At 50.2% G+C, this 22,972-nt stretch overlaps 11 protein-coding genes across 11 annotated transcripts; 6 read left to right on the top strand and 5 right to left on the bottom strand.

Annotated features, from left to right (window-relative positions):
- Positions 1-83: 83 nt before the first annotated feature.
- ASPBRDRAFT_44394 (uncharacterized protein) lies at positions 84-391 on the top strand (the record flags this gene model as incomplete). The annotated part of the gene is made up of 1 exon (XM_067625188.1): positions 84-391. A coding segment is annotated over exon 1 (175 nt), but the record flags the coding sequence as incomplete, so codon positions are not given.
- Positions 392-786: 395 nt separating this feature from the next.
- ASPBRDRAFT_56050 (uncharacterized protein) lies at positions 787-1,379 on the bottom strand (the record flags this gene model as incomplete). Its single annotated transcript, XM_067627477.1, has 2 exons — positions 787-885; positions 1,179-1,379. The coding sequence occupies 2 exons, from the start codon at positions 1,377-1,379 to the stop codon at positions 787-789; spliced, it is 300 nt and encodes a 99-aa protein (XP_067478707.1).
- Positions 1,380-1,790: 411 nt separating this feature from the next.
- On the top strand, positions 1,791-2,692 carry ASPBRDRAFT_613940 (putative progesterone binding protein). The gene is made up of 3 exons (XM_067628307.1): positions 1,791-2,183; positions 2,261-2,356; positions 2,435-2,692. The coding sequence occupies exons 1-3, from the start codon at positions 2,075-2,077 to the stop codon at positions 2,611-2,613; spliced, it is 384 nt and encodes a 127-aa protein (XP_067478706.1). The 5' UTR covers positions 1,791-2,074; the 3' UTR covers positions 2,614-2,692.
- Positions 2,693-2,836: 144 nt separating this feature from the next.
- On the bottom strand, positions 2,837-4,996 carry ASPBRDRAFT_31146 (mRNA-binding ribosome biosynthesis protein NOP4; the record flags this gene model as incomplete). Its single annotated transcript, XM_067622867.1, has 1 exon — positions 2,837-4,996. The coding sequence occupies one exon, from the start codon at positions 4,994-4,996 to the stop codon at positions 2,837-2,839; it is 2,160 nt and encodes a 719-aa protein (XP_067478705.1).
- A 598-nt stretch (positions 4,997-5,594) lies between these two features.
- Positions 5,595-7,103, top strand: ASPBRDRAFT_44392 (DNA repair protein RAD10). Its single transcript, XM_067625187.1, has one exon. The coding sequence runs from the start codon at positions 5,690-5,692 to the stop codon at positions 6,668-6,670; it is 981 nt and encodes a 326-aa protein (XP_067478704.1). The 5' UTR covers positions 5,595-5,689; the 3' UTR covers positions 6,671-7,103.
- Positions 7,104-7,739: 636 nt separating this feature from the next.
- ASPBRDRAFT_613832 (uncharacterized protein) lies at positions 7,740-10,429 on the top strand. The gene is made up of 4 exons (XM_067628305.1): positions 7,740-8,516; positions 8,626-8,912; positions 8,966-9,090; positions 9,143-10,429. Exons 1-4 carry the CDS (start codon positions 7,838-7,840, stop codon positions 10,059-10,061), a joined length of 2,010 nt encoding a protein of 669 aa, XP_067478703.1. The 5' UTR covers positions 7,740-7,837; the 3' UTR covers positions 10,062-10,429.
- A 615-nt stretch (positions 10,430-11,044) lies between these two features.
- Positions 11,045-13,183, bottom strand: ASPBRDRAFT_613808 (putative longevity-assurance protein (LAC1)). Its single transcript, XM_067628303.1, has 4 exons — positions 12,754-13,183; positions 12,325-12,635; positions 11,979-12,266; positions 11,045-11,925 (listed from the first exon to the last, which is right to left on the bottom strand). Exons 1-4 carry the CDS (start codon positions 12,887-12,889, stop codon positions 11,332-11,334), a joined length of 1,329 nt encoding a protein of 442 aa, XP_067478702.1. The 5' UTR covers positions 12,890-13,183; the 3' UTR covers positions 11,045-11,331.
- Positions 13,184-14,110: 927 nt separating this feature from the next.
- ASPBRDRAFT_44387 (uncharacterized protein) lies at positions 14,111-18,084 on the bottom strand. Its single transcript, XM_067625186.1, has 2 exons — positions 14,792-18,084; positions 14,111-14,727 (listed from the first exon to the last, which is right to left on the bottom strand). The coding sequence occupies exons 1-2, from the start codon at positions 17,755-17,757 to the stop codon at positions 14,439-14,441; spliced, it is 3,255 nt and encodes a 1,084-aa protein (XP_067478701.1). The 5' UTR covers positions 17,758-18,084; the 3' UTR covers positions 14,111-14,438.
- A 74-nt stretch (positions 18,085-18,158) lies between these two features.
- On the top strand, positions 18,159-18,485 carry ASPBRDRAFT_44386 (uncharacterized protein). The gene has a single exon (XM_067625185.1). It carries the CDS (start codon positions 18,176-18,178, stop codon positions 18,425-18,427), a length of 252 nt encoding a protein of 83 aa, XP_067478700.1. The 5' UTR covers positions 18,159-18,175; the 3' UTR covers positions 18,428-18,485.
- A 459-nt stretch (positions 18,486-18,944) lies between these two features.
- On the bottom strand, positions 18,945-21,490 carry ASPBRDRAFT_56043 (uncharacterized protein; the record flags this gene model as incomplete). The annotated part of the gene is made up of 4 exons (XM_067627476.1): positions 18,945-20,124; positions 20,689-20,951; positions 21,006-21,247; positions 21,304-21,490. 4 exons carry the CDS (start codon positions 21,488-21,490, stop codon positions 18,945-18,947), a joined length of 1,872 nt encoding a protein of 623 aa, XP_067478699.1.
- A 564-nt stretch (positions 21,491-22,054) lies between these two features.
- ASPBRDRAFT_613550 (uncharacterized protein) lies at positions 22,055-22,888 on the top strand. Its single transcript, XM_067628300.1, has 3 exons — positions 22,055-22,322; positions 22,404-22,473; positions 22,521-22,888. Exons 1-3 carry the CDS (start codon positions 22,175-22,177, stop codon positions 22,735-22,737), a joined length of 435 nt encoding a protein of 144 aa, XP_067478698.1. The 5' UTR covers positions 22,055-22,174; the 3' UTR covers positions 22,738-22,888.
- Positions 22,889-22,972: the final 84 nt, after the last annotated feature.

The following is a 22,972-nucleotide window of genomic DNA, read 5'->3' as shown; positions in this document are numbered from 1 at the left end:
AGATACAACACAGACAGATCGACCGTATATGTGTCTAATCAGCTTGGAATACGATTTTCGTGTAACCATGAATTGGTGTCTCTTGCCATGAGGTGGAAGCGATGGATTTTCGTGAATCCAGAGTAAGAGTGCCAGGCAGCTATATCTGCAAGGTAGATAGTAGTAGTCAGGAGACAACTATATGCCGTGAAGACATACCCCCCGGATTTCAGGTCTTCAAGTCTGACAGGGGAAGCGAAAGCTATGACAGGAGACATCTAAGCTACAGCCAGATAAGGTAAAGCACATTAATTGGTGAACCGCCGGGTTGGTTTGCATCTATCGACAACTGCAGCCAGTCGCAGATGTAGTTGCAGCTGAGCATATCAGCATAGTACTAGTACTAGTACCGAGCCAAATGACACGCACTGTAGATAAATGCCACGGGCAGCAAGGGACCCAAATATGAGGGGCAGTGGGAAATTGTTGGAAGTTAAACCTCGGCCGGGGATGTCCCGCCCTAACTGTTTTGGGGAATTGCCGTGGCATTCAGCCGGGGGAGTCACATGAGTGATTTTAGACTGTCAGTTGACATCTGGTATGGACAATGATGGCAGAGAGGAGAGGCTGATGCAGGCCTGCAGATTACACAAGTGCTTAAAGCCGTCAAAGGAATTTATCTTACTCCCGCACTGCAGAGCATAAGACATCTGAGCGCAGCTGGAACTAATTAGCAATGTAATAGCAGCTAGGGTTCCATAAGTTTGATCGCAACCTAGACCGTACATGATACTAATCCCAGACTGACTAGAATGATAATACCCAGTAAACCTTGTTCCAGCAAGCGCCCCTGTGATCGCCCCTTGATATCTCAATTGTACTAGTTATGCGAGGCTCGGTTCCAGCCTTCCCCGCGGCGACTTGTATGTATCCATGAGAATTTAAGGCCCAAAAGGAAACAAAACGGGTCCGACGGACATGAAGCTGTTTTCATGCAAATTTTCATCCCTCATATTTCGATTACAATCTGAGCATCGTAGTCCATAGTTCCAACAAGTATGGATAATTGTTCACGCCATAGCGCCAAGCAAGGAAAGGTCCACAGTGAAATAAGTCATAGTTATTCAGGCGAAGATATTCTGCCTCATTGCTCATGTTCGCATCTCGGTTTGGGTATTCTTAGCCGAAACATTCGTCACAAATTCCTGTTGCGTAGGTGGTTTCTTCCCTAGCCAGGTCGGAGGGAAAAAGCACTCGTTGTCTTCATAGTGGAGGTAATGGGATAGATCGGACTCCTCCGAGATCGATCTGCGCTCTCTTCCCCCATCATTTTCACGGGGGTCTTGAGCAAGGGATGGCGTCTGGATGGCTCTCGGTTGACTACTTTGATGTGAGGACATTTTGTCCGCTCTTTGGGGAATTTCCAGCGATGGATTTGTTGACAACGAGGTCCAGAATGGATGACCTAGTTCCGTATACACGATATGAGAGGGTTTGCAATACGCATAGACAGAAATGGATGGCATGTATGATGCTTGCTTAAATGATAGATACAGTTGGTCATCAGCCGTTTTTGACGTCAGAAGTGGTGCCAATCACGGGGCTTCCCAAGCAGGCAACTCTCTACAGATGCGGAAAAGAGCTCGCCTGAGTTGCCAACCAGACTATTGTGATCACGTTGTTACAGATCACTGACTTCAACTCTAGTCGTGCAAGCATATCTCAGACGAACTACCGAGACTGACTCTGGACTAGGCGAGTGTAAATCTACCTAAGTTCAGGGGCAGTGGATAACTCTGGGAATATTGATGCATCGATGTCTCGAGAGCCAATGAAAATAACTGTAAAGGATACTTACTACTCATCCGAGAAGACGAGATGGGGACTAAGGATAACATCACCGAGCCGCGGATGGTAGCTGCCAGACCTCCGACCCACGGTTTCGCCGCTCCGAGCTCTCCCCGCCTGCCCCGCGCCTGTTTAACCGGCAACGAACCTCGTCCTTTCAAGGCGCCTGCTGCTAAACAACAGCTTCCCAGCGAGAAGACCACTTTCAATCTAAATAATATCAACTGCACCATCAACAATCGTCACAATGGTCGAGCACGAGCCTGAGCCGAAGCGTTTCTCTCCTAAGATCCCTGTCCAGCTCGATCCCCCGAAATATGATCCCATAACCGTCGAGGAGCTGTCCAAATGCGACGGTGAGTTCCTCCCATTGCACTTCCGAGAATACTTCAGTCTGTTAAAGCAGTATATACTGACCAACTACAAATTTCAGGTACCGATCCTAACCGCCCCACCTTGGTTGCGATCAAAGGAATCGTTTTCGATGTGACTCGGAACCAGGCATATAGCCCTAGTGGACAATACCACGGTAAGCTATTTTACCTTGGATACAAGCCTATATCTATGCTTTGTGATTGTGAACATATAGCTGACGTATGTTTGGTAGTCTTTGCTGGAAAGGATCCCTCCCGCGCCCTTGCCTCTTCGTCGCTTAAACCCGAGGATTGCAGACCCGATTGGTATGATTTGGAGGACAAGGAGAAGACAGTCCTGGATGAGTGGTTCACATTTTTTAGCAAACGCTACAACATTGTAGGAAAGGTGCAGGATGCTACGAACTACTAAAGGAAGTAAATGGTTAGCAGCGATGCTAGAAGATAATCAACCCTTCTCTAAAGCAAGGATTATACCCGTGGATTTCGCTCTTACGCGAGCTTCTCCCAATGCATAATTGTTGGTATCAGAAACGCAAACCAATATGCGCAAATGGCAATGAGCTTGTTGACAGTAATCATTAGCTATCTACTCCTTATATAACCCGCATTGACTTTTATCTATGTACCCGGCCTTAAGCCTTTCCCTTCCGACTTCTTCGCTGCATCCGCTTCTTCGCAATGATACGATTCCGCTTTGCAAGCTTGTTCTGTTCCTCCTCATCCTCTCCATTTGCGCCCTTGTCGTTGTTGTCAGAGCGCTTTCTCTTCTTCCCGTTGGGACCTCCCTTGTTATTCTTCGCTTCGTCCTTATCCGCAGAACCTTCACCATCTTGCTTTCCTTTCTTGAAGGTACGTGCCTTGGCCTGCTGTTCTTGCCGGCGCTTGACAACCTGGGCGTTCTCAATAGCGAATTCGACGATCAAACGCTTCTTCTTGTCTTTGGCATCCTCCGAGCCAGTCGCGGGTGCCTCGACAGCGTGGCCATTGAGCCATCTAAGACCCATCAGGGCATGGCGGTGGGTATAGTATTCAATGAAACCATAACCTCTGCTTCTTCCCGCAGCTTTATCCTCACCAATCTTGTGGCCATCACGAGTCTCGAAAACGATCTTCGCTTGTCTCACAACACCAACACCCTTCTTCTTCCGCAACTGCTCTGCCTCTCTCATGATGTCGGATGCGCGATTCAATTCCTCCTTCGAAAGAGGCTGCCTGAGTCCCTTCTTCGCATCCGCTGCAAATCCGGCGATCGCTTGACGAGCGAGCTGTTTCAGATCTTTTGTGGTGACGTGACGGGGAATATTACGGACTGACAAACGCGTCAAACTGAGATGGAGTGTCGGGTTCTTTTTGATGAAGTTCTGTCGTTGCTTGTAGCTGTCTTCTCTCATCTTGATCTCCGATGGCGAAAGCTTCTTGTAAAGGGCGGAGTTCTGTGGGATGGTACCCTCGGAAAGAAGGTAGAGGCGGCGCTTGTCGGTATCGCGGACGAGTCGGCGAGACACACCTTCTTCCTCCAGTTCTGAAGCGCGAGATTTGCTCACTGCGCGGGCAATTTGTAGTACACGGCCGTCCAATGTATACCGTCCGGTAGGATCGGCGTTTTCGTTCTGTAGAATGGAATGCTTGTAGGCGGTAGAGGCTTTCTTTGCCTTATCTTTCTCTGCGACAAGGGTATCTTGTTGTTTGGGGGCGTCGCGCACACAGGCTGCTGCATCGTCGGGCTTCCAGAAGCAAACGAAACCGGTACCACGGGGACGCTCGGTTTCGCGATCGACGACGATACGGGCATAACGAAGGGAACCGAATTGGGTGAAGTGTTCGTAGAGCATATCATCGTCACAGGTGAACGGAAGGTTCCTGATGAAGATGGTCGAAGCATTCCTTTCGTCTTCCTTATCTTCCTCATCCTCATCCTCCTCCTCCTCGGCATCGTCATCATCAACGTCGCTACCGTCTTCCATGTCGTCGTCCTCATCAGATTGGGCTTCTTCATCAATGCCAACTTCTGCTTCGATGGCATCCGCCATATCAGCGTCTTCTGAGTCCTCCTTTACATCCTCCACTGGTTCCTCCTGGTCCTTTTGCAAATCTTCCCAGACGTTCTTCTCGACGGCCCAATCGACGGCTAATGTTCTTCCGTCCACCTCCTTTCCGTTGATTGCCTGCAGCGCCTTCTCGGCGTTCTTCTTTCCGCGCAAAACAACGAATCCGAAACCAGCCAACTGGTCTCCCTTCTTGGGAAGGGTAACGAATTTGACCTTTCCGAAACTGCGAAAGAGAACCGCCAAATCATCAGGCTCCTTGATGCTCCACGGCAAGTTTCGAACAATCAGCTTAGGCGGCTGAGCAGCCGCCCTCTGTTCCTCTCTCTTCTTCTTCTGCTCAAGAGCTTCGGCCGAAGGCTTGCTCCTTCCGAGGTTCTCATCAACAACACGGTGACGCGGTTGCGCGTATTCAACCTTGATCTTCTTGCCCTCGAAAACGGAGCCATTGAACTCCTCCAGCGCGGCCTTTGCGTCTTCGATATCTGCGAACGTCACGAAACCGTATCCCTTCGATTGTTTCGTCTCAGGGTCTGTGACAGCAACGGCATGCTTGATAACGTAGGATTGCGAGAAATATTCCGTCAGGCTCTCGGTCGTCGTAGAGGCGGGAAGCGATCGAATGAAAAGCTCTCTCCTGGGCTGATTGGAGGCCGCTGTCTCCTGTGCCGGCTTGTCGTTCTGTACTTCCATGTTGGTCTCAGGGGCAGCGCTGCCCTTGACTTCACTGGCTTCGGGGGAACTCATCTTGGACTCGTTCCTCTCAGCCTTGATTGGTGTTATTGGGTAACTTTTTTTTCTGTAGCAAAATCAGCGGCAGAAAAATCCCGATGCCGTTTTTTGACTTTTGGAGGCAAAAGCGGGTCTGCGGGCGGTGAGGGGAGATGGTCTCGTCTCCACCAGGCTCCATCTACTTCCATTCTACACTTCAGTCTAGATCTTTCTTCTGGCAGTTTGTCTGTCTCTTGAGTCTTGAGAACTTTTGTCTGCTCTCACACACTCGCTGGCCATTATTTGTAGAGAGAAGACCACTTTCATTGGTGCTCGATGAGGTTGGTGGTTTACAATGGCATAAGCTACACTGGGGCTAGATGATCCTGTACTCGTATAAGAAAGAGGGTACCCTTACGATTTCTGGAAGACGGACTCTGTGACCCCATATAATGGAGGCTTTATATTCATGTCCGTCATCATCCAATCCTCTTCTCATGGCGCATATCTAGAGGATATATTTCCAGTCACATGATGCCAAACATCACGTGAGCTCAGTCATAAACACCAATAGGGAACCCTTGCATGGCCCACCTACTACTGCCAAGGATTGGTGTAAATCGAAGTGATATGACAACACTCGTCCGCTTATGTTCTGCGAGACGCTTGATGCAGTAGCTTTCTATTTCCTCCGAACCAATAGCGGGTAACACTAAAGAGAAAGGCAGCATGGACCCAGTAGCACGTTCAGAATCGGCTACGCCTCAAGCATCTGGCGCCTCGACGCCGCAGCCACCGTCTAAAGTCCAACAGCCTAAGCCACAAGCACTCCCCAGCAGGTCTGGTCCATCTGCCATCCTCGTGTCAACGCGACAAAAAGGCAATCCGATATTGAACCACATCAAATTAATGCCATGGGAATATGCAGACATTCCGGCTGACTATGTGGTCGGAAGCACCACTTGTGCTCTATTTCTTTCCTTGAAGTACCACCGCTTACATCCTGAATATATCTACTCGCGAATCCGTCTTATAGCAGGAAAGTACCTGTTACGGCTTATCTTGATTATTGTGGATATTCCGAACCATGAGGAAAGCTTGAAGGAGCTTTCGAAGACATCCATCGTCAACAATATGACGCTGATCCTTTGCTGGTCTGCACCCGAAGCTGCACACTACCTTGAACTCTTCAAGTCTTCGGAAAACTCTCAGCCCACCGCTATTCGCACGCAACAGGCTCAGTCATATAAAGAATCTCTTGTTGAGTTCGTCACGACTCCCCGAAGCATCAACAAATCAGATGCAGCAAGCTTGATATCTACGTTTGGGAGCCTGCAGAATGCGGTTAATGCACAACCCGAGCAGATTAGCGCTGTACCCGGGTGGGGCGACAAAAAGGTCAAGCAGTGGTGTACTACAGTAAGGGAAGGATTTAGGGCCGAATCGGCAAAGAGGATAACTACTCGGGGAGGAAGTGCCCAAAGTCATGCAACTGGCGGCATTGAAAGTCAAGAAGACAGGTCCTTCAATCCTTTGGAAATAAATCAATCCACGGCGGCAGAGACAATTCTGGCAGATGCAGAGGATGGTCGCTTGGAAGCACGGAGACAAGATATCGAAGACCGTCGATTGCAGGAGTCGAGTCAACAGGAGGAGATGAGTGAGGGCATCATGGCAGCTCTGGCGAAGTATCGAAAGGACAGCGGTTGATTGTATATGGCCGCTCTGTTTATTATATGGAGACCGTTATCTAGAGTAGCATTGCCTTACACCTGATATCCCAAAGACAGTCCCAGCCCGCAGTCGAGGTATTAAGCGAGAAACTGAAGCCGATCTTTCAATATCTCACTGAGCTTTGGGGCTTTTATTGCTCCCTCGTTTCTCGTTGGAATTACTGAGCGGGATCCAGGCAGGATGCGGCCTGGAGAGTATGGAGAGCATACAAGGGAATCGCACGAGCGACACGTGACTGATATATATATATATAGGGTGGGGTTCAAGTATGTAGCTTATTTTTCTGAGCATTCACTCTAGTATTTCTGACTCGCTCGTACTTAACACAATCTAGGTTGAGTTGGTCAGCTTAGCGGACAGTAGTTAGAAGATGACAGAAGCTTAGCCAAGATTCATCGGCCATTGGCGCACTAAACACCCATACCGTCGATAGTAGGCCACTAGGGCATGATCGTGGATTACGTGTGCTCGTACCATCAAATCAGAAGGCCGCCAGAGTTAATTAACTTAACTTTGCTAATTGTTATAGTAGGAGTCAAGTTACCCCATGGGGAAGAGGGGATCGGGAATGGATTTAAGGCTGGTGGAGTAGCAATGCTTGTTTTGTAGGGTGTCTGGGTCTCTCTCACACAGACACTGCAGTGTATCAGTGGATCTAAACGAATCTCCCTACATAACAGAAATTGCTCTAGTTCTCCTATATAGTGCAACGAAAAAGACCAAAGTTATGTTTTTGATTGTCCTCTACTCCGTAGAATGTTTGTTTCAGCGGTGAAAGAAGATGGCAGCTGAGTCATCCGGGAGATCATCACGTGGGGGCACGAGGGTGGGGGAAGCAAAGCCCAAAGGGGAAATCGGGCTGACGGCGAACATTGGAGTTTCGCCATTCTGTGCCAGTCCAACGACATCCTCTGCTATGCGCCATCTCTTGCGGCCACGGGCTTAGTTTCTGAAGCTTTTGCCCTATCGATACTCATCGGGCTTCTCGGACTGCTCCACTGCCCGAAAGAGCTGCAGAAAGTGCAGACAGACGCCTTGTTTAGCTTTCCCCACCCTTCGGCTCCTGCCCCCCCAAAAAGTCCCCCCAATTCCCGGGCCTGACCGGTACTACGCGTTTGCCGGGCCAGGCCAAATCATGAGATAATGGGGGAGGAGGGTAATCCCGACCCCGGAACCACTTCTACTAAAGCCGATCTTAAGTTTGAGAATGTGAATGTGGCCGCTGTCTCAGGCCCTGCGCCTGCTCGTCGTCTTTCCAATGATCACAACAATCATCATACAGGAGACCGCTCAGCTCCCTCAAGGAACCGACCTGGCAGACCAGCCCAGCAGTCCAGCTCCAGGAACTTCGAGTTTGTCCTAGTCACTGATCATGAGTCCAAGCGTCAGGTCCGCCGCCATGCCATGCGCCAGTACATGCACCAGCGGCGCTTGGACAGCATCGCGCGACTGGGGACAGCTCGTATACCTGGCGGTGGTTGGACCCCCCGCTCTGGATCTGACTCCCAGGTACCCAATTCCTCCCCATCACTGGCGGAGGAAATTCAGGATGAGCCTGCTATCAAATCCGAAAAGGGTTCTCCAAGTAGCGAAGAGGACCATCCACCGCCTGAAAAGGCAAAGGGGCCTTCGCGATTGCTCATCCCTAAACTACACAAGGTCAAACGTGAGGAAGGAACTTCTCCATCCTCCTTGGCTGTTCAGAAGCCTACACCTAAAACCTTGGATCCTCTCGTTACCCCTGGGGAGGGATCCGTTCGAGACCCGTTTAGTTGTTATCCAATTCCGGTTAGCCATGCAGATCATGAATTGATCCAACATTGTACGTTATACTGCGCCGCAGGTGTTATCCCTAGCCCGAGACGTTGCATGCACATATAAAACCCCTGCATATTGCTTTGCTTCCTGACTGAAGCTTACACGTATGTTAGTTGTGGTCACATATCCATCTATGATGTATAAGTTTGCCGACTCGATCGCGAACAACCCCATGATGGAGATATTCCGGCAATTTGCGTTGCACGATGGCTTGCCTTTCCAGGCCATGCTCGCCATTGCTTCGAAGCACCGTGCAGGAGTCGAAGGCAAGACCGAGTCCGTCCAAAGCTTGACCCATAAGATGCGAGCGCTGCGGTTGATGAACGAGCGCATCCAAGCAGATTCTACTGGGCAGTATGATGGAACAATCTACGCTGTTGCCACAATGGCTGTCATTGAGGTACCGTGACTCGTTGCCTTTTATGGTATAAGGAGCTTACTAACACCCCGAAGAAATGGTCCAAGGATGCATCCATAGAACGAATGCATTTTAGAGGATTGGCATCGATGATCAGAAGTCGCGGAGGGATGCAAGGCATGCGGATATCTAGCCCCTTCCTGGAGAAGGTGCTGTATTGGTAACCTTTGTCTGACTGTCTATATCAAAGGAAGTTTGTTGACCGTTCTCAGGGTGGATTTCAGTTGTGCCTCAAAAGCCATCGTCAGCACCTCTCTACCCTGGACTGGTGCTGTCTCGGCTACTCCTCCACTCGACTTCCTGGACCCGACAATTCACCTTGCAGTACCACATGACTCGACTACCGCAGAAGATTCGGAAAGTCTCTGCGAAACCTTCCGCGCCTGTGAAGACTTTTTACGATTCTTCCGTCGTCTCCGCGAACTCGAACGCTGTGCTCTAGATGCTCCTTACACTCTCACAGCTGATGCCGCCCCGAAGCGCATTAACTATTTCACACCCGGTACACAGCTCTACACGATCCTCACCATGCTCCCTGACTACGATCACGGAATTCGGGATATCCGCTTCATCGACGAATACACCTGCATGGCCTGTCTGTTCTTCCTGGCCATTGCTCTCCACGACTGCTACCTGAACTCAACCTCCCTCGACCCCTACATGGAATGGCTAAGCATGGAAATCAGAAGCATGAACCCCTTCGCCAACCCCAGCATCACCTCCGTCCTATGGCTCTTCCTCAACAACGGCGGCTACCCGCCAAATTACCGCGGCGATACCGGCGCCCGGTGCTGGATTGTTTCCCGCATGGTCCGAGTCGCCAAGCGTCTCGAATGGAAACGCCATGGCACGATCTGGGACCGTCTCCGGCAAGTCCTCATTGACTTCATCGCCACCCAACAAGAATGCGCGCTCGGATGCGATCAAATCGACGCCAATACTCTGGCCGCTCGCCAACGAAAACGTCTACTTCATGTCCAGGAAGACGCCTCCCCTTCTTCATCTTCATCTCCACCAGAGTACTTCTGGAACGAGGCCCAGATACGTGAAGATATCCTCAATTTTAGTTTATCCTCCATTACGACCCGCGATGTGGGTGACGATACTACGAATATACCTGTTTTCACTTGAGTAGTTTTCTTTTCCCCTCTTTTACCTTCTACGTCCATCCTAATGCCTTAGGGCGTATATGTATGTTTCTTGTTCACATCGCATCAACCTCATTCAGTTACTGGGCGTTGGCTATATGAAGGAGGGAACACAGGACACTACTGGATGGGCTTTAATGACGCAGACGGGGCCATAAATGCCATGCCTCATGCTTATAACGAGACAAAGATGGCTGATGAATGAACGATTGGGACCAAAACTGAGTGGCGTTTTGGGCGTTTAACCGGCAGAATGAAAATGGCGTATCATGTCAAGCTTATCTGGTTATCGGAAGCTTTTTTTCTCTGTTTCTCTTTCCTAAAGGGGCTGCATCGCGCTCTTTCTATTTGGAGGATGGGTGGGTAATGAGGGCGGGGTTTGGTTTAGTCTGATTTGGGTTGGGTTGTATTTCGTTCCGGTCCAGATTGGGGAAATAATACTAATTTGGTGGACAGCAGAATAATGGATCCGATGTTGTTGTATTTAGTGGAGGTAATGGCAGAATGACACAATGAATGAACGAAGTGCAAAAGTCCGTTTCGATGTTACCAGTAGTATGTACTAGTATGATGTTGTTGTCACTTTGTACGATGCAAATTCGTAAGCGTCTATCTCTCGCTGAGGCTATCATACACAGCACATAAAAAAAGAAAGAAATATTGAAGGATGAAAATAACATGGTAAAACAATAAAACCATCAACCAGTGGGTATTTGTATTACGTCCCTAAACCACAAAAATGAACAACTCTCGATAAATAAACGGAGGGGGCATCAAGGCAACAGACATGCGATCGGCCAGCAACATCATCATCATCTAAATAAATAACTGAACAAGATAGGCAATGACAAGCAGCAACATAGAGCATAGTATAAGATAACATAATGATCATCGTGCACGCCGTTATTGACAGATCATGTGGGGGTGATGTGATGGGAAAGAGTTCGATGCAGACAAATGAAAAGGGAAGATAAAAGGGCAAAAATCACAATCACTACCAATCGAGATCAATGGTATCAAACGCAAAGACAAGATGAGCACCTGCTGAAAACTGAAAGATATAGACGGATAGGTTAGGTAGAACTTTTTTTTTTCCAAATGCGAACTGTACTTCTTTTGGTTCATTTCACGTGTTTATTGCTGGTAATGCCTTGATAGTCATCGACGTCAGCATCTCAGCGTGTCCGTATCCACATCCATGATATCATTAGTATAAAAGAGAGAAATGCAAATTCAAAGACGTTAGAGTGGGTTCAGGTCGGCTTATCGCAGCCGATCCGGCCCAGCAATGCTTTGTGATCACTCTGGTCGCCAAGACGAACACGGCCGCGTCCACGAGGCCGGACATTTGATGACCCATTGGCACGGCGCCAGTCAGCACTGGAGCCGTCGGTCGGGACAGCTGTTCCATTGGGTCCATCCTTGCCCGCAACATCTTCCTCCTCCTCTTCATCGTCACTGCGAGGCTCCTCAGCATTCCCAGTGCGGATGACTCCGACGGCGACCCGGATGACCATGGTGAACCAGATGAGTGAGAGGGCCTGCAGCGCCAGAAGGCAGGAAAGAAAGATCCATTTGACGGTGCGGTTCATGCAGATTGGGCCGCTGATGTCCTGGAAGGGGTAAAGCAGGTGTTGCCAGCGATTGGGATATGCGTCGGTGGACGTCATTTCCGCAGTGGTACCGGAGTAGCAGCCGTATGCCATCTTAGCCGGGACGTCCTTGTAGATGGACCAGCACAATTGCGGGTAGTAGATATGGCGCGTAATGAGCCACGTAACCATGAACACACCAAAGGCGACATTGCAGCTTGTCTCATATTTCAAATATTTAAGGACCTTGGCCGTCTGATCTTCGAATTAGCTCAGGTCTTCATTCTTAGGGTCGGATGACTACTCACCGGTAGCAAGAGATCCACAATGTCCATGAGCGACAGCACCACGTTGGAGACATTGTAAAAGCCGTAGATGTAAGCCGATCCGAAGAGAGTGATGGTGATGACATGGTGAGTTAGCATCTGATAGTGGTCTTTCCGGCGCTCCTCAATGTTGATAACCAGGAGCATCTGCACCCAGAAGGCCAATTGCACCAGAAGGTACCATTTCATCAAACCCGACACATTGCGTGCGGGCCACTGATCCCAGATGGCGCTGAAGTCGCCCCAATAGTAAGAGTTGGACCAGATGTACTGCATCCCCAAGTGTCAGCACGCCGAATCACACATAACCGCGATGCATAGTACGAACCATTCCAAGGGACCAAAAGAACCCGTAGTACAGGCAGAGCCAGCCTTGCTCGGCCAGGCGAACCGAGGCCTTCCGTTTCAACCCGCAGTGTTGCGCCAGTGGCTGGAGCATCCAGTCGATAACAATTGCCCGGATAGCGATGAAAGCAATCGCAGAGCTGGCGATAAAGTAGATGTCATCCCATCCTTGCACATAATCTCCGGTGGCGGGCTGGTAGTACGACAGCTGGAAGAAGGGGGCGGTGTAGGGATTCAAGGAAGGGTAGAGGTGGTGAACGGCCAGTATCATGGAAAGAATGGTCAACGAAATACCTGTATACGGAAAGTTCGAGTTAGCGCACAGTTCGCATGAGGTTGATCAACTGTTTTGCAGAGCATTTGCAGGGCAACGCATTGAATTATTATCGGAAGCCGCATGATTGGTTCATACCGATTTGGTTGGCCAGCATCCATTCCCGGAACGTGGTTTCTTTGGCGGCTGGGCGGTGATGTCCGCTGGAGGTGGAAATGCGGGCATTGAGCTCCGGGGCCGACTGTGAAGCCGGCGACGATGCGTCTCTGGCCATGGCGAAACAAGGGAATACGGAAGGGGTCGGAAATCCCTGACCCAAGCAGCAGTAGCGACTGTTACCGCGAAGAAGAGAGTGAAGACCAATTGGGGAGGGAAAGATGTCTCCGAGAGGGAGGTTCAGAAGAGAAAAAGCAAGGAGCTTGAAAGGCGACCGTCAAGCTGGCCGAAAGAAAGAGAGAGAGAGAGGGAAGGGAGCGAGAGCGATGGGGATCGGAGGAGGTACGTCGCGGGTCTAGCGAGAGCGGGCGAAAGTGGTTCCCGCCCACGGCTTGGATTGGAGTGAGTGGCAGGCTGGCAGCAGTGGGCTGGCCGCAGCTGCTATTCTTTTTATTATTTTTTTTTTCTGTTGAGATCGGCCTGGCTGAGACTCGTCGGAAAGAATGGAGACTCTGAGAGAGACAGAAGAGCACCACCCGCGGTTCCACGGCGGGTACCTGGGATTGATTAATCGGTAGGCCTTTGGGGAGGAGGATGATTCCCTGTTGGGGGGCTCCTCAGCACGGCACACACCCTTGGTAAATGAAGAGTATAGTTAATACAGCTGAAGTCTGTCTCCCGGGCCGGGCCTGCGCGGGATATAGGGATACCTTGAGAGGGTAAACAAACAAAGCGAGTGTCCACCAAAACCTCACACAAAAGTTGAGAAGTTCAAGAACTGCTCAATGCCCTGAGTTGCTTGTTTGGAGAGAAAGGTGAAAAAGGGCGAGGGAAAGGGCAGAGAGGAAAAGGCCGACGATCTCAAGGAAGGGAAACAATATTAAAATATACAAATTACGATGAGGGGAAGGTATTGACTGTATCACGTCTGTTTCAAGGCCTTTCGGCCCACTCGCCGTTACGTACGCGGTGCTTCTTGGCCTTACCCAAGTGACTTTCCCTGGGGACATCCACAGTGACTTTGCTGGTACTTCCACCACCGCTGACGCTGCCCGATAATCCCAAGTATCCCACTGGTCACTCTGGATGGGACAACTGTCTCACCGCCCATGTTTTCCTTTTACTAACTTTCGTGCATGCATGACTGTGACGTACCATGGTAAAGTAAAATGCAAAATGCAGAGAGAAAAAGTTTAGATAGATAATCTAACTACGGGTTAGATAACTAATATTAGAGTTATAAGAGTGAGTAGGGAAGTAAAAACCGAAGGAGTAGGACTAGTACTACAAGGTTACTATTCACTAGAGTTTCCCCCAATGGCCGGCTGTCCTCCTCTCACCTGCTCCTCCCAAAGGCTCTCCCGCTTCCTCTTCTTTGCAACTCTCATAAACGATCGCCCGGTCTTCTGATCATCGCGATCCAATCACGGAAAGTAGGATCCTTCGTCTACCTCATACGAACCTTTCTCAATGCATTAGTGTGGAATTTCTGCGGAGAAGCAGCACTAGCCTGCACTTCTTGATAAGCGTGTTCTATCATCCTAATTATCATCCAAGTTCGCCTATCGCTAACTTCGCGGCCTGTCTACCGTCTATCTACTTATAAAGTCCCCCGTATCCCAGACCTGCTGATCATATTATATAAGTACAGAGTTTAGGCTCAGGCCTCATTTCCCACCGGCTGGAGGCGCACGATTATGCTGCATGTGTGCCTTAACCAGGTGACCAGCAGCCAGCGCGGCACAGAGCGACAGCTCCGCAGCTAGAGTAGCCGCTGCGATGATGCGAGCGAGTTGCCGGGCGTTCGCACCCGGCTCGGTGGGATGCGATCCTCGGATCCCAAGACTATCGAGAATGGCGCTTTGAGGCTCCAGGATGGTGCCTCCTCCCAGTGTACCGACTTCAATGGAAGGCATCGAGACCGAGATCTGGAGGGAGCCGTGAAGACTGGGAACGGTTAGAGCCATACCCGCATATGGACTGACGGAGCTGAACTTACTTCTTCATGATGGTAATACAGTTGGCACTTTCTACAACCTGTGCCGGATCCTGCCCCGTCGCGATAAAGATGGCTGCTACCATGTTGGCAGCATGTGCGTTGTACCCTCCTATAGACCCAGCCATGGCCGATCCGATCATGTTCTTGGCCACAAAGAGCTCGACCATGGAGTCAACGTCTGACTTCAACACGCTCTTGACAACATCCCCAGGAATAATGGCTTCTGCGACAACGCTCTTTCCACGTCCTTCAACCCAGTTGATCGCTGCTGGCTTCTTGTCGGCACAAAAATTGCCGCTCAGTGTTATGATCTTCATGTCTTCAAAGCCAGCAGTCTTCATCACCTCCAGGGCGTACTCGACGCCCTTTGAGATCATGTTCATGCCCATTGCATCTCCCGTAGTAGATTTGAACCGAATGTAAAGGTAAGTGCCTGCAATCGCAGTGCTCATGGATTGGAGCCGTCCGAAGCGAGTGGTTGAATTGAAGGCCTTCTGCATTGTCGTTTGGCCTTCCTCGGAGTCAAGCCAAATCTTAGCCGTGCCCGCGCGATCCAGGGTTGGAAAACTGACACAGGGACCCCTGGTCATTCCATCTGCTGTTAACATGGTTACGGCACCACCGCCAGCGTTGATTGCTTTGCTTCCTCTACTCGCACTCGCGACAAGGACGCCTTCGGTGGTCGCCATAGGGATGAAGTAGCTCTTCCCGTCAATGACAAGAGGACCGGCAAAACCAACGGGAACTGGCATGTAGCCCACAACATTCTCGCAGCATGCACCGAAAACCCGAGACCAGTTATAGTTCTCATATGGGAGCTTGGATTGTTCCAGGGTATTGGTGATATCCGCCGTGGTGTTGTTACGGGAAATGACGGCGCGACGAACCTTGACGGCGCGGGTAAAGTCTTTTAGAGTCTTCTCCAAGGCATGGCCGGGAATCTTTCCGCGCAGAGAGAGCTCAACTACCTCCTCATCAGTCAACTCATGGGCGCGTTTCTCTGAAAGCATCATCTCAATTTCATCCGGCGTACGCTTGGCCACAGTTAAGTCCCCCTCGGCGACCAGGCTCGTTGGAACAACAGCTCGTTGACATTCGCATGGTACGTTGCGAGTCACTGGTGCTGGCTTCTCTGGTTTAGTCGAGTGTTCCGGCGTACCCGTCTTAATGCCGTGTCTAGCTGCCTTGAAGAGGTGGCTGTTGAGGGCAACACTCAGCACCAGAGCGGCAATCACCCACTTAGACAAGACGGGGTCGTCCAGACTTTTGAGTAAGCCGCCAACAACACGGCCGCCGACACCGTATCCATCAAGGTTGAAAGCCGTGTCTTCGGAAGGCCCCATCCCAGGGAGGCCATAGTGAACAGACGGGAACTGCAACTCATACTTGACCGGGGCAAGGACCGTGACCATCATATCTTGGCCACTTGATCTGGCCTTATCAAGAATCACGTCGAGCCCACTGGAGGCAATCCTGAAGGGATCCACCGGTGGAGACATAACCACACCACCCAGTCTGCGAGCCAGATCTGGCAGGTCCTTGACTGAGTGTGTAGTGCGAAAAGGAACCATACACATGCTTGCAATGTTCACGAGGAGGAAACCACCAGTCATGAGGACCTTGAATCTAGGGACATGCGTACTTTTGCCGAAAAGCGTCGTTTCGGGCTTGCTCGGGCTGTTGCTCCTAGCCACATCCTCAGCCGTTTGGGAGCTGATACCATCGTCTTCCAAAGCCTTACGCATGTCGGTGTACCCCTTAATCTGATTGGTTTCAAGCTTGATGCAGACAATTGCGGTGTAGAATGTGAAGAGAAGGATGGCGTCAAAGAACAAAGTCCATGCCGCCAAGAAGCAGAATTGCTCCAGTCCTCCCTGCACTCCAGACAAAGCTCCCAATACAAGTATTGCGATCTCTATAGCATATTCTTTGACAATCTCAGATCCTTTGTCGTTGATGACAAGCTCGATAGCTGACTGGGTGGCGGAAAGTCCTCCGGACTGGGGGCTGCGACGGTCCATGGAATGCATGAGGATAGCCCGGGTGAGACCGATATACCTTTCAAAACCGACAATTACCACCAGGAATGGCAAGCCCTCGGAGAGGAGGACCATGTTGATGGGTACTCCAAGCTCCACAGTAACGAACAGACCCAGTACAAAGGCAAATGTGGATGAGAACAAAACGCTTGTGGCCAGCCAGAAATTAGATCCCATGCGATACATCGAAAAGAACAGCGATGCGAATGTCATGTGCATGAAGATGTACCCCAGCAGCATAATGGCTATATCTGCCGTTTGGGTGTTCTTGAGAAGGTCCACGAAGCTGATCCAGGCATCTTTTGCTCGATCTACCAGACTGTCCTGTTGTGCTCGTGTATCCTTCATTATCCACATTCGCTGTTCACCGTGGTCCATTTCCTGGTCTGGGCTGCTGCTCGGCACTTCCTGGACCATAGCCAGGAAGTCGGATGTTTGGCTGTAGGGGATGGAGAAAGCATAAACGTGTTCCTTAGAGTAGGTACTCAATGGTTTGGATGTCGAGGGCAACGGCGTGACAGACAGGTTGCTCGGCAATTGGATCAGGGGCGTGGTCAGGGAGTCATAGAAGGTCGACTCGGTCTTCTCGGGGAAAACCAAAGTCAGGAGCGCGGTATGGTCGACATCGCTGGAGACCGGAGTGTTTAGCTCGTCCACCTGCCAGTTCCAGTCGGATTGAGGGCCCGCATAGAGTCGTCTACTCCCCGCGGAGAGTGATGACCAGTCTGCCTTTGCCACAGACTTGGTCCTGTCGAATATACTATCTTCCAACACACTGCTATATATTGAGCTAACCAGCAAGGCGACGGCGGCCACCGTATGTATCGGATGCGCGGATGCAAGCCGAGAGAGGGAGAGCAACCCCGGTGTGATCTTTTCTCTGAACCATGATGGAGACGACACAGGCTGCTCCCCGCGGGAGCGCGAGGAAGGGAGTGAGCCAGCCATGCTCTGGCGGGAATCAAACAAGAACGGATGAGGCTACTTCTAACCTCACGAATCGGTAATCACTCAGAGCAAAGGAATTGAGTAATTGAAGTAAAATTGCATCAATTGACCGCATCCCAGAACTAGGGAAATAAGATGCAGTTCCCCAAAATTCGGCCGAATAAATTGACCGACAAAAAGCAAGCATGAGCAGGGGAGAATAGAACTAGCGCATTCGCTCGGCCGATGAGATGAGCGAGCGAGCAAAATGACCTAGCAACTAAAATCTCACCCGTTTGGAACAGCAATAACAATGAATCGTAGTACTTACATAGCAGCCTGGCTGATCATCCTATGATCCCTCTAGTCTACTACTTAGTTAGCCGTTTGCCCTTTGACTACGTAGATACTAGACTAGCCCGCCTCCGCAACCACCAACATGACTGGGTCCATGCTTTTTGTGGCACTCCCGTTATGGAGCCGGTTATGGAGTTACGGGTGTGGCAGTGCATTCATTCAAACCATCTTAGTTACTCTTAGGGAACAGGAAAAAATGTTGCCTAAAGTACGGAGCATCCGTATTCCGATTTACAAACCAAGGTTATGGTATGTCTTGCTTTTTGTGGACCGTATCGCGACTGGATACTCTGTATGTTCTGTCCGGACTCCGCGCGCCCCGGGAACCTGCTAGCTAGTTACTTAGACGGGATGGATGGATACTTTGTGTACGGAGTGTAGTGGTAGTTGGCTTAGCTCGTCGTTTAAGTGGTTCCGCTTTCTTTCTTTCACCGTAGGTATCTATATTTTATCTTGATGAAAGTATGTTTGTATGGATTGGGGAGGGTTATGGGTGGATGGGTGGGTTTGAGTTAGCCTGCGCCTCGATTGATTCGTTAAGTTGGCTGATGGTTAGTTTATTAACCTCTGGTTGGGATTGGCCGTTTCGGTTAGCTTTGACGTTGTTGCTTATATTGATGTGTTTGGTACTCCCGTAGTGAGTTTGGGACAGCTTTCGCAGAGTAGTGTTTGTACTATTTATGGTGTTGTGACAGATTTTGGCTTTTCTGTTCCTACTACTATGGAGGTGTCCCGTCGCTCTAGCAAAGACTTGGAAGTAAATAGGTACTACTGGATATATATCTACATGCTAAGCTTCTCAATCATACATAGAATATATAACTCAAAACATCAACTAGAAATTTACTCTATCAATTCCCCTCCAACCCAGCCGTAACACCATTTACATACTCCGCCGCATCCATCCCCAACCTCGCCAAATCAACACCCCCCTGGCCCGCCATCGCTCGAGACATCGCGCGGACAACTTCCTCCTCTTCCCAAATTGACGTAGGCGGCACGGCTCCCTCCTCATCGCCATTCTCTCCACCACCAACCACCGTGCCCGCCTTCATCGCCGGATTATCCACATTCATAGCGACCACCGTGCGCCAATACGCATCATCCCGGTCCCTAAGCATCTTATCCCTGACGACCGCATTCCTCGCCACACTCACAGCATGCAGTTTCGACGTAGATCCCGAAAGCGCCCCCAATGACGCAGACACAACCTGCTCGACCTGTTCTGCCTGCGACGGCGGGGTAAAGAAAAATCTCCGTGTAGCGGAGAGCCAAATCAGCAGGGCGCATACCCCGTCAAAGACAGCGAATAGCAGCGGACGCAATAGTCCGATCTGGTAATATGAGCTCGGCGGGACTGCTACGCCTGCGCGCACAGCCGCAGAGGCGTACGCCATCGGGTCATAGGACATAACCACGTAGATATCGAGGAGAGCGAATGCAATGCCCATGATGGAGAACTCCTTGCGCCATTTGCTTGCATCGGAGCCGGCGAAGGTCGAGGAGGTTATAAGGCCGATTGTAGCCATGTGGAAGAGGTGAGGGAGGAGGACATTGAAGGGGAGGTGGTAGATGGCGTAGGTGGTGAGGTTGTCAAGGGAGCAGAAGGCGCAGTTGGCTAAGGTTTCAGGGCCGAAGCGGAGGTATATCTTGCGGGCGAGAATGGAGGTGAGTTTGGATTTGAGGAGAGTGTCGGATTCCGTGAGGGATTCATTGGGGCGGAGACGCGCGAGGCGCGAGAAGATGATGTCAGTTGATGTGGTGAGCCGGGAGTTGGTGAGGGTGAAGATACTGGGCGTCGGGGCGTGCGGGTTGAAGGGGAGACTGAGGCAGAAGAAGAGGGTGATGGTGAGGAAGAGGACGTTCAAGGCTCGACTGGCATCTTGGGGGAGAGGGCGTGGTGGTGGGCGGCTGGAGAGGGCGACGCGAAGGGTGCGGTAATAGTTGATGGCACGGGGGATGATGATGGGCGCGAAGAAGATGAGTACGGATTTGACCCTGACAAGTGAGATGTGGAGATTAACGGTGAGTCTGGATGAGAGAGAATCACAAGACGGGTGCTTACGTTGAGAATGAGATCCCTATTTCACCCATCTTTGCGGAGAATGGCGATGGCGCATTGCAGTAGTTCAGGTAATGGGATAGATTCAAGACGGTACAAGAAACGGAAGTTGGCCTCAAGCGGGCTTATCTTATCGTGGGTGGGCGCTAAAATATCATGCGTTTTCTACTGGTCAGGCACGCGGATCAGGGACGCCTGCGCAGCACAATAAACTTCCGTTCTAGAGAAGATCCTCGACATAATTATTGAATAGAACATGATTTAAATCAATGGTTTGCGGTTGATGAAAACATAATGAAACAATCAATATTGCAGATACAAATGCAAAACCCGAATTTCAAACGTCCTCATTGCCTATGCTCGCTAATTGCCATACTGCCAACGCCAACGCATTTGATGTCCCTGCATCAGAACTCCTTGTGTCATCGTCAAAAGCACACTGTCTCGGATTGTTTCATTAAACCTGCGATGATTGCATTGCAGGATGATGAGCAAGATCGGGGATAGTCATTCCTGCGGAGTCCCTCGAGTACTTCGATGACGCCGCATCGTTTATATTGATAGGGTTGACTGGCGAGGATATTTTCAGAGGAAATCGCATATTCTGTCGCATAGACATTTGTCTTTTCACCGAGCTTTGGGGACTGTATGTCGGCAAAGTTTCCTCCCTCTTCATGCTCAGCTGGAATGAACGCTGGCTGCCATTTCGCGTCATCACTTTCTGGGGCGCCACTGCTCCATAGGCCCGCACATGCCGTGCACTAACACCAAGATCGCTATCGGCGAAGATAAAGCTCTGTGGGTTTATACTGTTAGTTTTACGCTCAATAAACCGAACTTCGAGACTTACTGCAATCACATTGATCACGCTCATGATCATGGCGAGAATGCCAGCAGAGAGCACAATCCTCCAGAATGCCATTCCAAGAGACTCCTGGCTGGTGGCTTTGGTATTCAGGTCTCCCAAGACTCCAACGCCCAGTATCAGCATTGCTATCGCCAAAGTGATGAACCCAGAGTTCTGCCCCAATAATGGCCAGTTTCGATCGAAGTAACCGCGGAGAAAGGGAAGCTCGGAGATGATGAGGAATACTGTTATGCTAAAGCGTTAGCCATCTAGTACAATGTATGGAGCAACGGCCACTTACTACTAACGCCTGCAGTGGCGACATGAGAGACAGCCTCAAAGAAGAAAAAGGCTGTTAACAACTCAATCTTGACCAGCATGACCACACTGGCAGCAATGATATCCAGAAACACAATGATGTTGATGACCCGAATGGCGTTGAGAATCACGTATCCTGGACCGGCCAGGGATTCTTTCAACGAAGCCATCATGATTTTGGTTGTAGATCAGCGGCTCGGCTGCAGGGGAGGTCGAACTTTCTGTGGCCAATATGAAAATGTGTGATTGTATCTCGAGAAGTTATGAAATTGAATATCCGTTCTTATTGTGATGTACCTTTATACTCTGCAACAAAAACCTGTAGATTGAAAGGAATGAGGAGTAAGGGCTGACCAGCAGCGAAGTGCTAATTGATATGGCTTATGAGCAAGGAAAGAAAGAACCACGAGGTCAACTCGGGAGTTAAAGAAAGAACGGGAGCCCAAAGAGTTTACCAGAGGAAGAAGAGAAGCCAGAGGATGTTATTATCTGTCAAATCTACAAATGCCGGACAGTGGTCTGTCTGCTTAAGCGGGACTGACATGCCCAACAAAGACAAGAATAGACACAATAGGCGCGAACCTGAGGCTGAAACACTTTCGAGACGATATTGAATGAACAATAGCCATTCATTCTGGCCCTAAGAAACAACCGTTGCCTACTTGGGCGGCATCTGCCCTATTCCAGCTCCCTGACTCGATCAGTGTTCCTCTTGCCTTGGATTTCCTGATGGATCCCTCCCGAGCCGAAAGCCTGCAAGGATACAGAGCGCTTAGGATCCTCCATTCAGGGACATTCGTTTACCCAGTGAAATTGAGATATAAAGATAGAAGGCGAACAGAAAAAGGAGTTGAATGGTTTCAGCCCACCAAAAGTGCTCTCTTAACATCCACTACTTCATTATTTTGGTGGGTGCTGCTACCACCATACTATATCTAGTTAAGGACGGGAAGTGCCGGTGTTCAAGCATGGCAGAGAGAGGCAAGCGCCGAGCTGTTACTGGTACCATTGTCACCAATACTTTCCATAATATTTATAGCAATGCACTATCACAGTAAGCGCTGACTTCGGAGTCGGTTGCAGCCAGACTGCGCCCGTTTCCGGGTATCTCGGCCTATAGACCAATGCCTGGGAGTGGTCGGTGTTGGGGGTGGTTAGTTGCAGCCCATCCTGTCCAAAACGACGCTAATACTAGTTTAGTGCCTCCCTCCCACTGCCTTACCTTCCTATTCGGGTGTACGGAGTACCTCTGGCATACTTATCTACACACTCTCTCATCTTCTACAAAATACACAAGACGATGGCTTTACAGGAGACTTATAGACCGAATACTCAAGGAGCCTTATCAGGGGGTCTCGAAAGACCTACAATAGGTGTTGAGTGTTCTGCCCGGTGCTCATATACGCAACGTGCTTAAAGGGCAGATCTACAGGGATGTTGGGACGCTACATGTCTTTGTCCAATCAAGCAAGCAACACAGCCGCCCACGGTACCCCCTTGACAAGCTGAACTTACGCGGCGCAGCAGTTCGCTTTGATTAGTTAAGGAAGGTCGCAATGGCCTTAATGAGGGGATGCCCCGAGCCTTAGAGGTACGGCGGTGATTAGCGGCCATCGGGCAAATGTGATCGTTTCGACTTATGAAGGGCAACG

This window comes from Aspergillus brasiliensis (genome assembly GCF_001889945.1).
Source record: "Aspergillus brasiliensis CBS 101740 unplaced genomic scaffold ASPBRscaffold_7, whole genome shotgun sequence".
Lineage (NCBI taxonomy): Eukaryota > Fungi > Ascomycota > Eurotiomycetes > Eurotiales > Aspergillaceae > Aspergillus > Aspergillus brasiliensis.
This window is presented reverse-complemented; position numbering and strand designations above follow the sequence as displayed.